The sequence below is a fragment of the Topomyia yanbarensis genome, chromosome 3 (genome assembly GCF_030247195.1).
Source record: "Topomyia yanbarensis strain Yona2022 chromosome 3, ASM3024719v1, whole genome shotgun sequence".
In the NCBI taxonomy this organism is placed as follows: Eukaryota; Metazoa; Arthropoda; class Insecta; order Diptera; family Culicidae; genus Topomyia; species Topomyia yanbarensis.
In genome coordinates this window covers 184008358-184021351 of record NC_080672.1, presented here as the reverse complement: position 1 = coordinate 184021351, position 12994 = coordinate 184008358, and the positions used below count along the sequence as shown (strand labels likewise).

Below are 12994 nucleotides of genomic sequence, written 5' to 3'. Positions count from 1 at the left end.
AGGCAATTCTGCTAAATAAGCATTATATAGATGTTTAAGAAACAGTACACTGATACTTTATTCTGAGAAAGGTTATAGATAATATGGCTTCTTTTAAAGTTGTTCAAAAAATAGTGCAACCCTCTCCCTAATGGTGCCAAAATAGGCTCATCACCCTATAACAAGTAACAACGGGAGATATAGTTTTGAAATATTCTTGTTATGTGTTTCTGATCGGGCATGCTAGTGAACTCGGGTGGTTCGTAGTTATGCTGCCTAAGCTCGACCCTCATTAGCAGAAGACACAAATTAATTCCGTACGATATTAAGCCTGTTCTAATGACCCTGCCACTTCTAGTTTTCCGATCTGTTTACTTCACATCCTTGCTCTCACTTGAGTACTATGGCTCTAATTTTCATAACTTTCGCTACCCAGTAATCTCTATACTGTTATGATAAATCTCTTCCACTGTTCATAAATAATAAATTTAACATTTTATCCAAAGCTTGAGTTTGTGAAGCTCACAATAGCAAGTGATTTAAAAAAATAGATTACGGAACATTTCGTAAATATCATTTTATAACTTGATGTAGTCCCTACACTTAGTATTCATGACTGCAATAAAGTTGTTTTAAATGATAGTCTCAACAAATTCGCTAAAGACACGAACTGTGTTACTATTTTTTTAAAAATTATTTCTCCATAATATTAAAACTTCAAAGATGGCGTTTTTGACAGTAAGTTTTCATCAAACTTCCACCAAATCGAATTTCTGGCCACGCCACTGACTCCAAGTAAATAGAAACAAAGTCGTTCAACACTCGTCCCCAAGAAACTTCTTCGAATACTGCCTATCAATTATAATACATTGAAGACCCGGTTTTGATCGTGCCCCGATTTAGTCTGCCCCCATTTTATCAACCTCATTTTTGATGGACTCTAGCAGACGAACAAGGCTGAACGCTATTGAGAGTATGAACTTCAAATTGATTCAAAAAAAACTTTTTTCGATTTTCGGGCTTAGCACAACAGATATTTATTTAACCTCTTTGGGAAAATTTAGTTTTCCCCACGCAATACATGGAAAAATTTAGATATGTTGTCAATAGAGCAATAATTCGTTTGTATGTCTATTTTATGGGCCATTTTCCGCTTATTCATTTATTTGGTTTAGATTTTGAGATTTCAAGCACTGATGTTGTCCTATGCTAATTTGAACGATTCTCTGAGTCCTGCCACTATCCCATGTAGTATGTGTTATCAAAAACATCGCGAAGCACCAAGTTATAAATGTTCTCTATCTATATGGTATACGAAGAGAGTGATAAGAGTTATACAAAATGTATTATCACACTGTTAGGTGGATTAAAAATGTGTTTATATGAAAGTTCTCATAACTTCGAAACGAAAAAAGTTTAGTAGTCAGTTAATGTTTTAAAGCAAATTATGCGCCCTAAAATAATCTTCAAGTTGTCCAAAGGGTTCTTCAGTGTAAAATAAAAACTACAAAAGTTTTAGAAATAAAACCGTTTTTACCCCTTCGGAAGTCGCGCAAGTGGCCCAATGAACGAGCAGCCGCTGGTGTGCCAACACAGTTTTGCTAGCTTTGTTAGCTGGCGAAGGGTTACAGAACAACCTGAAGCTTACATTTGGTTTTCTCGTGCAATGAAAATTACAAAAGCTAGATCTTGCATGTCTTCAACAAATTTGTTTAAAATGTGTTTCTCTACAACTTCTACATCGAACACTAAAGTTCTATCTTGAACCGTTAAAAAGTTCAATTTTAAAAATTGCTAAAATTAGAATCACCCTAGCATCTGTTTAAACAAAAAGAAGGGCATTGTAAAGTACAACAACTTTGCCAAACATGTTGTAAGGCTAAGTCATTTAATTTTAGCAAAAAGTTAAAATTGCTGCTAAATTCATATTCTAGACCACAGTGTTGTGGGAGCATATTGAATGATATTCTACACAGTATTAGATTCAGTTGGTGCTAGTTACTGACGAGGAGAATCCGAAACACTAAAACAAAAACCGTACTTTATGTAAGGTATGTGTCCTTATGCACAAAAAATTTGGTATCGTCCAAAATTTTCCCATTTGGGAATTTGCATTAGATTCTGGACAAACGTCTTCTTTCGATTCCGGATTCTTCTGCATGTGTTCCAAAGAGTACCCAAAGATGTCTCTCTTGACAAATCATCCACAAAGTGTCTCAAGAAGCCGTTCATTTTAACACGGCGTAAACTGTCAATTTGCTTTGGAAAATAGTATATTTTTCATATAACTTACAGGTATCAACTTGGCGTAAATGAAATTCTTTAGTAGCGATTTGTGTAGTTTCATATACATCATGCGGCCTAATTCCAATTTTTATAACGAGACACGATAGCCTTTGAAATACTCTACAACTGCGCAGAACATCAGATTGCATTATCTCTTACCATTGTATAGATAGGCGTATTACCTTGAATTAATTTTGCTCACTGGCGCCATCATGTGGTAGAATTTTGCATTTTTCAAATGAGAGAATAAAGTATTTTTTACTACTCTACTACTTTGTAGAACATCCAAATGCTCCATCTCTTAGCGTTGTACAGATAGGAGCATTCCCTTTAAATTGCTTGGCTCATTACCACCACCATGCGGAGAAATCCTGAAACTTTCCAGTGAAACCAAAAAGTCCTTTTATTTCTCTACAACTTTGTGGAACATCATAACTTTCTATCTCTCGTCGGTTCAGAGATATATGAGTTTTTCCTAACCTCGCCCCACCTTTGCATGTGGGTCACATATATGAGACAAGCAGAAAACGCCCTTTGCTAATGTTAAGCAGCAGTATCCAACTTTAAACGTTAATAACTCTTTAACGGTTGGTTGGATTGTCTTGCAGTCTTCGACAAACTTGTTCGGCGTATCTTCAAAAGCTTAACTTCTTCCTAGGTCCGTGTTCGGAAGTTTACAGCGACCTCTAGGGGCGATAATGTGAACTGTGAGTGTTTCCCCATACATTTTGGCCAAAAATCTAATACAAACTTTAAGCTCGTTGGTGGAGGGGTTAGGGTTAACCAATTTCGCTCAATTTTGGACAGTGTCATTTTTTTCATGATTTGAAACGACGCTAGGGGGTGGAGATTATTAATTTAAAAAATGGTCGTTTTATTGTCACGCTAATGTAAAGTCTGACAACCGAAGTGATATGGAGTTTGAATTAAAAATTCTTGAATATAATTTATTGGTCCTGAAAAGGACCATTGGTTTGTTTTATCGTGGGAGGAAAATACCGTTCACTTCCGATAGCGGCGAATTTCTCACAGGGTGACAGTTCCTGTTCCGTAGCATTTGGCTCCTCAACGTCACCAGCGGTTGAGATGGTTTTCGTTGCTGTCTGCTTGCGGACGGTCTGTTTGGTACGGGCTATGGCGCGGAAATTACTGCTTTTCTGGTGTACAACGAATGATGAGAAAACCGACCGACCAATATTTACGCGCGAATACGCACTACTATCACTCTCTTGCTCGCTCGTTTCTACTTTCTCCTCCTAATACTAGCATAACCTAAACGAATACGTGTATTTCCCCCACCATCCATTTAGTGGGCAGTGTTGCCAAACGCATTTTCAGCGTTTCATCAATAAAATTTCAACAATATTTTCAAAGAATGTTGCAGATTTGAAAAGAAGAAAACTAGTTGACGATGGAAAACAATTCCCAATTTAAAATTTTTAATTTTAATTTCTTAACCATAATTATCATAACGAATCATTTGAAAATTTCCAAACGCCATCTTTCTTTGATTGATCCAGCAATTTAATATTTTCATCATACGATGCAGAAAGAAATCATAAACGATTTATAACGCTACAGCTACACCAATCATGTCCGTATCGCACCCATGGACAACAGTTCAATCCGGAAATAAAGAGCAGAAGTCAGCAGCATCCAACGAGAATCGAATCCAGGGCGTCATTCGCCAAAGCGAACATAAACGGTCCTTTTCAGGACCGCCATTATTTTAATGAAGAATTAATTAGAAGGCTTTCCCTTTTCCGCAAAATCCCGTGGATAACCTACATATCCATATAAATAATCCTAAGTGTATTCTACTTCACTCCGGTTATGTCTCTGACATTACCCACCCATTTTTTGCCTTTCTCATATAGAAAGGTTATGCAATCACTCTGAAAAACGTCAACCTAATCCCGGCCCGGAGGACCGAGTGTCATATCCCATTCGACTCAGTTCGTCGAGATCGGAAAAAGTCTGTATGTGTGTGTATGTGTGTATGTATGTGTGTATGTGTGTGTATGTGTGTGTATGTATGTGCGTATGTGTCAAATAATGTCACTCATTTTTCTCAGAGATGGCTGGACCGATTTGCCCAAACTTAGTCTCAAATGAAACCATCGGCTGCTATTGAATTTTGTATCGATCGGAATTCTGGTTCCGGAATTACGGGTTTCAGAGTGCGGCCACACAGAAATTTCTCATACAAACTATAGGAAAAATTAAAAATAGAATTTTTATTTTTGATGCTAAATGTGTTCAAGTTGCATGAAACGTCGAGATTTGATGCAAATTCGAAAAAAAAATTGACGACGATTCACTTTTTTGGATTTTGGCACATTTTTGCCTTTCTCGTATAGAAAGGTTATGCAATCACTCTGGAAAACGTCAACCTAATCCCGGCCAATTTTTTTTTCGACTCGCATAGGGTTTGTGGATTTTAACAGGGGCGTAGTTGATGGTTTACGGAGAGGGGCTACACCCCCCCTCTACTGTTCACTCCCCTCCTTTAAAAATCTCCTTAAATCACCCCTCAGACCACCACCCCATCCAGCCCTCATACCCCTCCCTTTCAACCCCATCATCTTTAAACCACCACTATATCACAAAGCATACCAATTTAAGCTGGGGAGTCGTTCGTTCATGGGACTTTCGCCCTCCTCACATACCCACCCCCGCATGACAAAATGAGTTAGCAAGTAGATAACATTGATCTAATGCTGATTAGGCTAATGGAGTATGATATTTTTTTGTTTCAAGTGTTTCACCGTCGACACGTAGCTCATCAAGTTCGTGGCTGGCATGCCATTGTGTATAAGTGCAAAGTGTACTAAGAATGTAATGGACATTTCCACAATTATGTTGAACATAAAAAGCCTCCGTGCCATAGTTTAGAGAAATGAGAAAGGCACAATTGCACCGCTAGGTGGATTAAAACAGGTTTTTAAAGATGATATTTACTCGGACTGTGTCCGGTAAGTATTCCTGTCATGATGCTTAGCTCTTTTTTGTTTAGTCTAAGCAACTCCAGGCTTTTTTTCTAGTTGGGTTAGATAAATTTCTTTGATTGTCGTAGTCCAGGTGTGGTACTCCAATTGTTCTTTATAGCTGTGATTTCCCTCTTTTTCAAATCAATTTTGAGGACACTCGATGCTGTTAAGATGGTTGTGTTTATTTGCGATTCATTACAAAAGGCTGGGGAACTTTGTGACACTTCAATTACACTATTAAAACACTATATAGTAATAGCAGAAATACACAGAAATATTTTTATTGTGCTTATTTCTTATAAGTCTCTTTAAAAATCAAAAATTGGAGTTTTTAGTTATCAGATTCTATCGCAGCGTTTGCTATTTTTGCAAAAAGCTCATCAAACTGAATGTCTAGTGTTCGCTTAGTAGATGAACTTTATTACAGTGAGATAATGATCTTTCGATTACCCCGGTAGATCATTGATGATTAGAGTCCCGAAAAACAAGAGTCTGAACCAGGTAGTTTTACTAAGAAGTGTGTGTCACTTATAAGTTAATGAATCCTATTAGCAAAATGTAGAACACTTGCAAATCAATATTAATTCTTCAAAAGGGCTAAAGAAATTTTTGTAAACAAACTTGTTCCGCTTATTATTCCGCAGCCGAGTGAAACTTCAAAAGAAACACGCTTTAACTTACATCTTTACCCTTCGTAGAAGGGATTTCAAATGTTTTCTGTGTTGAAATTATAGCAAATTAAGAGAAATCGGCAAAACAAAAGTTTGTTTACAAATCTCATTAGCCCTATTCAAAAGTTAATATAGAAATCTTCTCTAACGAATTAAATTGACACTGAAAGTTGCAATGATGTGTGCAAGGATTACTTGGAAACATCCATACCAAGAAATAATCCTATAGCATAAAATTCTCTTGTTTATAACACTACGCTTTCGAACTCTCTTCCCCTTATAACATGATGGTCCCACATATTTGCACCACACATACTCACACTTTATTAATCACGCATATATCACTTAAAAAAGTGGAAGCGGGTGTCGATCTTACCCCTATGGGGTGTCGGTTTTACCCGAAGTGCCTAGAAAAAATCACTTTGGTTTCCAAGATTTGCAACCAATAATTTTTAATGAAATAATATTTTTGAAGCGTTGACAAAATTAAGCCTTTAAGAATTTTCTGCAGCAGAATTCTGCTTAGAAAATATAATTTTATTGGTTTTGTGGTAACCCAGAACAATTTTTATGCTTAAGGTGCCAGTTTTAACTATAATTCTCCTACTTTAGTAGTATTGTATCACGTTAAGGTGAGTTGTAATCGGTTAAGAGTAGTCCCATCAAATTTATCTCGAAATTTATAAAAACAACCCTAGTTTGGTTCGAGGCATATGATGTCAGCTATCGTAATAATTTGCTCAGGTTATATGTATCTTACTTCGTATTATTAAAATATGATTTTTATATCCCATTTCGCACTAGTGGATCGATTTGATATTTGGTTATAAGCAGCGTGGCCAAGCAGCGGTAGAGGCTGCGAATGTCTTTCATCATCTCTTCTACGAAGGAAATGTTGACATTTACAGGTATAATATAGGACGTATTTTAGATAAAATAATACTTTATCATTTTTTCAGTATTGACGATCCCTTGAAAAAAAATGCTACTATCGGCTTTATAAATAATTTTGGGCAAATTCCCAAACAACTGTTCCGAAAAGCTCATCCAGCTAAAAAATCATCCTTTTCCAAGTCCTCATCAGTATTAGAATCGAGTCCCATTACAACATCAGTACAGTTGGGAAATATGAATGATAAACTATTCTTCCATAATCTTGAAATGTTGAAACCATGTTCTCAACCAGTAAAAGGTAGGTACTTACATATGAGGGATTCCATGAGAAACCGGCCGACCGCAAAATATGACCATCGTAGATTCGAACGAAACTTTGCAGGTGTGTTCGGTGTATGAATCTCCATGATATTCTCTGGCAATTGGAATATTTTGATACAAGAGCAATTTTTCAAAAGGGCGTAAGCGTTTCTACGTGCATAAATTTCAATTTTTTTTTGTTCGTTCACTGTATTTTATACAGCAAAACTATCTGAGAACGAGTTACAGGGTATAAATACTTCTATCAAAAAAAAATATACACTGAAAAAAATGTTGTGTCATTTTTAAAAAAAAACAAAAATTTATGTTAAAAATTTAAATTGCGAAAAACCCCATTTTTTTAAATTTTTCTATTTTGTCTACGAAAACCTAAAGAGAAAAGAAACATTTTGAATGTGATTGCATGATGGAGAACTTATCGGTAAAAAAGTTTTTCTAACAATAACTTCATACATGTTTTAAAATTTCATACTAATTGACATACAAAATTGTAATATTATCACAGAATATAATTCTAAGAATCATTTAAAATCAAAATGTATTTAACAAAAATCTTCCAAAATCCGATAGTTTTCGAGATATTTGGAATTTTGCTCCATCAAAAGCAATTAATTCCTGTAATTATGCTCTTTTCAAAAGTTATTCGCGTTACCCCATCATAAAATGTCAAAAATCTAATGTTTATCGTTTTAAAGACGTAAAAGCAAATTTTTTAGTGTATTTGGAGCATGGAGAAGCTTTCAATAAAAAAGTTTTCTTAACAACAACTTTTGACATATTTTTATAATTCATACTATTTGCAGTCAAAAATACAATTTTCTTTTTGAATATGATTCTAAACGCCTTTTTAAATCGAAATGCTCATAGCAAAAATTTTATGAAATGTAGTAGTTCTCGAGATATTTTAACTTTTGTTTTAACAACACAATTATTTTGTTTTATTACGACCTTTTCATAAGTTATTCGCGTTTCTCCATCAACAATAATAAGTTTTTCAAAAGGCCCATAAAATTTCCTACAACTTTTCCTTTGACATCAAGGCGATATTGTAAACCATTTGAAAGCTACATGAAAGTAACCAAAATATTATTTAACCATAGGGTCTGATAATTAAACTATATAGTTGAACCATATTTTGGTTGCTTTCATGTAACTTTCAAAAGATTTACAATATCGCCTTGATGTCAAAGAAAAAGTTGCAGGAAAGTTTATGGGCCTTTTGAAAAACCTATTATTGTTGATGGAGAAACGCAAATAACTTATGAAAAGGTCGTAATAAAACAAAATAATTGTGTTGTTAAAACAAAAGTTAAAATATCTCGAGAACTACTACATTTCATAAAATTTTTGTAATGGGCATTTCGATTCAAAATGGCGTATAGAACCAAATTCAAAAAGAAAATTGTATTTTTGACTGCAAATAGTATAAATTATAAAAATATGTCAAAAGTTGTTGTTAGGAAAACTTTTTTATTGAAAGCTTCTCCATGATCCAAATACACTGAAAAAGTTGCATTTACGTTTTTAAAACGATAAACATTAGATTTTTGAGATTTTATGATTGGGTAACGCGAATAACTTTTGAAAAGAGCATAATTACACGAATTAATTGTTTTTGATGGAGCAAAATTCCAAATATCTCGAAAACTATCTCATTTTGGAAGATTTTTGTAAAATGCATTTTGATTTTAAATTATGCTTATAATCATATTCTGTAATAAAAATTACAGTTTTGTATGTCAATTAGTATGGAATTTAAAAACATGTTTGAAGTAATTGTTAGAAAAACTTTTTTACCGATTTTTTCTCCATCATGCAATCACCTTCAAAATGTTTCTTTTCTCTTTAGGTTTTTGTTGACAAAATATAAAAATTTAAAAAAAATTGGTTTTTCGCAATTTAATTTTTTAACAGAAATTTTTATTTTGTTGAAAAATGACACAACATTTTTTTCAGTATATATTTTTTTCGGACAGAAGTATTCATTCTCTGTAACTCGTTCTCAGATAGTTTTGATGTATAAAATACGGTAATCGAACAAAAAAAAATTGAAATTCATACACGTGGGAACGTATACGCCCTTTTGAAAAGTTGCTCTTGAGTCAAAATAATCTTATTACCTGTGGAAAATGTTTAGTCTTCCATGCCGGTGAAATGTGTAAAGTTTCATCGGAATCTAAGATGGTCGGTCACGATTTTAAAGATTCTCGGACGGATCTTCGTGGAATTCCTCATATTTAATATGCTTACTCGTTATAATGCCGTTTCTATTTTGCAGAACTCAAGGGCCCAGTCGGGCATATAATACAGGGAGACAAGATTGTATTAGCTGTCGAACAGAATAAGATTCTAATGCCTTCAAATTACAGTCGTTACATAGCATGGGGTTATGCTGACCATTCTGTTCGAGTTGGCATGTATGATTCTGATCGAGCGCTATTTGTGTGTGAAAATGTTGCTCCAGATTCTGGAGAGATTCTGGCATGTGCTTGTCCAAACGCAAAAACAATAATTATGGCTGGCACTAATTCCATCGTAACTGTCTGTGATATAGATTTTAAGCACAAACAATTGTACGTTAGGCATACTTTGCATGGACACACGGATGCGGTCACTTCCCTTGCTGCTAGTACAGCATATAACATAATTGTTTCTGGTTCTAAAGACAGATCAGCTATTATTTGGGATATGTCAAGATACAAATATGTACGGCAATTGTCTAATCATGTCGGCGTCATTGCTGCCGTCAACATAAACGAACTCACGGTAAGTTATTGATCAGAATTCACTTTCTAGTAGTAAGTTCGATTTGCAGAGTCGGGAAACTCCCTAGAGTTTTGTGATAACTGTTAACAGCAAATGAAGCTTTTTTAACTTCTATTTGTATCAGTAAAGGAAGTTTTTATGTAAAATTTTAATGATCTCTGCAGGAAAAAAGTACAAACTGGATTATTTAATTTCGTGTGAGATACTTTGCTTTTCAGTTATAAAAATCTACAGAATTCGACACTAACTTAGTATCAGGACCGTCAGATTGACGCTAGCACCAAAAAACGAAAACACTATTTGTGTTTCTGAGCAAACCCCTAGTTCTGCGTGGTGTCCCGGATATACAAAAATTCGAGCCTGTAGTACCCAATGTTAAATTAAAATAGATGAACCTGAATTTGAATAGTTTCAGAGTGTCGTCACTACATTGCAACAGAAACAACAGAAAACAATCCATGGTTTACCAGATTTTTCAACAGTCAGTGATGAACCATTCTGTCAGACCTTTTAGTGCATTGGTTTAAATTCATCTGGATCTGAATCCAAACCGGAATTACACAATATTTGCACTAATCAGCCAGAAAAAATATCCATGAATCTTCTATTAGATTTGTAAGTATGTATAACTTACAAAAATAAAGTAAAATGGATGTTCCGAAATCAATTATTTTCTGTGTCATGATTGGCCAGAATTATTCGTCCCGCGCATGCTAGCATTTCATTTTATTGTTAGTCACCTTTTTACAACGTTAAACCTTGTAACGATCGTAAGACATAAGGCCTGTTTGAATTTTTAATCATTCATTTACCCGTCGTCAATAGCAGCAAGCAGCCGAACAGGAGCAGTACGATCCACCGGAATGAAATTGCCCCAGCCAAGGATAAGCATTGATACCGGTCAGAAATCGTTAGCCTGCAAGACATTCGTCGCTATCAGATGCCGTTTTCGATGGTAGTGCATCGGTGTAGTGGAGTTCACTGGCTTTGCACTTTGGAGCACAAGTGTTACTGGAACATACCCAGTTTTATCCTTCACAGCGAGAGTTATTTTATTTTTTATCGCTATCCGGGGAGTTGAAAGTTCACACTTATATACATCATCAAAACGGTTTAGAAACGCGAAAAATTAACAGCTTGATGAGAAAAGCTCAGAATAGTGGTGTATGCTGAGTTCTCAATAACCCAATCAATGTGGGTAGATACCAGAGATCGATCTTTGGCATCATTCTGAAAACCAAGAAGGCGACTTCCGGTTTAGCGTTTTACATTTACATGAAGAAAGCCCACCTGGCCGTGTTTTCATCGCTAGGCAGCATTATATTATTTATGGCATTTAAAACTGGACTCCATAAAAGTGCGATTTTTCTTATAAAAGTGCGCTTTTACATTGAATCGTTTTCATGTATGAGGCGCACTTATTCCTCGTTGGATAAAACATAAGTGCGTAATAGACACCAAGGCAATTCAATGTAGAAGCGCAGTTTTATAAGCCTTTCCGCACTTTTAGTCGCACTTATTATGTGCGCAATGCGCTATATATACCAGATTGTCACGACCCAAAAATTTGGTGGGGTAGTGGGGTTACCCTGTAGCACCCCTCCCCTTTTGGCTACGTGCCAGCGTGGACTTCTGTCTGATTTGTGTGAAGCTTTGGTAAAAAATGGATTGCCTGAAACTCACTTAATTGCAGTGAATGCGATCCGTCAGTGCATTAGCAGTGCGTAATATTCGCAGTTTTTCACATACATATATTGTGGTTCTGATGAAGAATGGTGTTCATAATGCCTTTGATGGTAGTTGAAATGAATCAATTTTCTTATCCTTTTGAATCTTGATGATATACATTAACCCTTGTGAAGGCAAGCTAAAATCCTTACATTAAAGGGCAAGCCGGGCCTCTCAGGCCCGTCTAAATTCAAGCTCCTTTTTGCCGTTCTCATATAGAAAGGTTACGCAATCGGTCGAAATTTCGAATTTTTAACCGAGACCCTCAGGGCCAAATCTCTTATACCATTCGACTCAGTTCGTCGAATTCGTAAAATGTCTGTATGTGTGTGTGTATGTATGTATGGATGCATGTATGTGGCAAACAATCTCACCGATTTTTCTCTGAGGTGGCTGGACCGATTTGTACAAATTTAGTCTCAAATGAAAGGTGCAGCCTTCCCATCGGTCGCTATTGATTTTTTTATTGATCCGACTTTCGGTTCTGGACTTACGTGTTGAAGAGTACAATCACACAGCAAATTTCCATAGAAACTGATACCACCATGATGTCCAACTGATGCAATATATATTAAAATATGTGCAACATTACTTGGCTTTGCATGTCTAGATCATTAATGACCCACCGAAGGCACTTCGACTACATTGGCCAGCTATGGCGGTTCATGATGCCCCGGGGGAACCTACCAAGTTCCTAACATAATGTCATACCTATTTCTCAGTAAATTCTTTACCGATTTTTACGAACTTGGTTTCAAATGAAAGGTACAGCATTCCCATTGGCTGCTGCTGAATTTCTAATTGATCCGACTTCCGGTTCCGGAATTACAGGATGATGAGTACGAACACGCAGCAAATCCCGATTTCAGCGTATAAGGTGATGAATATAAAAAGGTCAAATTTTTTTTCCAAAAGGTGAGTACTCGGAAGATCACGTCGACTGTCGATTGGTTCTGAGCTCCATTTCGTTTGAACACGACCAATAAATGTTTCTGGGTTGCTATTAATTTCTTCTGATGCATAACCGGAGTACATATTCATATTTTTCTGCATCAGATTCATCGTCGGAAGCAATATCATTCACATCTTCTTCCTCGCTTTGTAAATCAGTTTCGGAATCGTCTGCTGTTGAATTTGCTCAAATTTCTTCCATTATTTCAGATTCTTTGAGACGATTGAAAACATGGGCATATTGTCTTATAGCCATTTCAATTTTTGTTGCTTTTAGATCCTACAATTTGATTAATTACGACAACTATAACACAAAGAATAGACAACAAAAATAGACAATAACGACAGAGTTAGGTTATGTTGTATCAAAATAATTGTCAAGTAGACCACAGTGGGTGAAATAAAAGT

The 12994-nt window shown here is 35.6% G+C and overlaps 1 protein-coding gene across 1 annotated transcript in view; it reads left to right on the top strand.

Moving 5' to 3' along the window:
* LOC131687480 (WD repeat and FYVE domain-containing protein 3) overlaps positions 1–12994 on the top strand; it is a 1208520-nt gene that overhangs the window by 1183981 nt on the left and 11545 nt on the right. The window contains exons 25-27 of the mRNA XM_058971572.1: positions 6731–6834; positions 6886–7118; positions 9420–9907. Coding sequence (XP_058827555.1) covers positions 6731–6834; positions 6886–7118; positions 9420–9907 — 825 coding nt within the window. The remainder of the gene's footprint in view (positions 1–6730; positions 6835–6885; positions 7119–9419; positions 9908–12994) is intronic.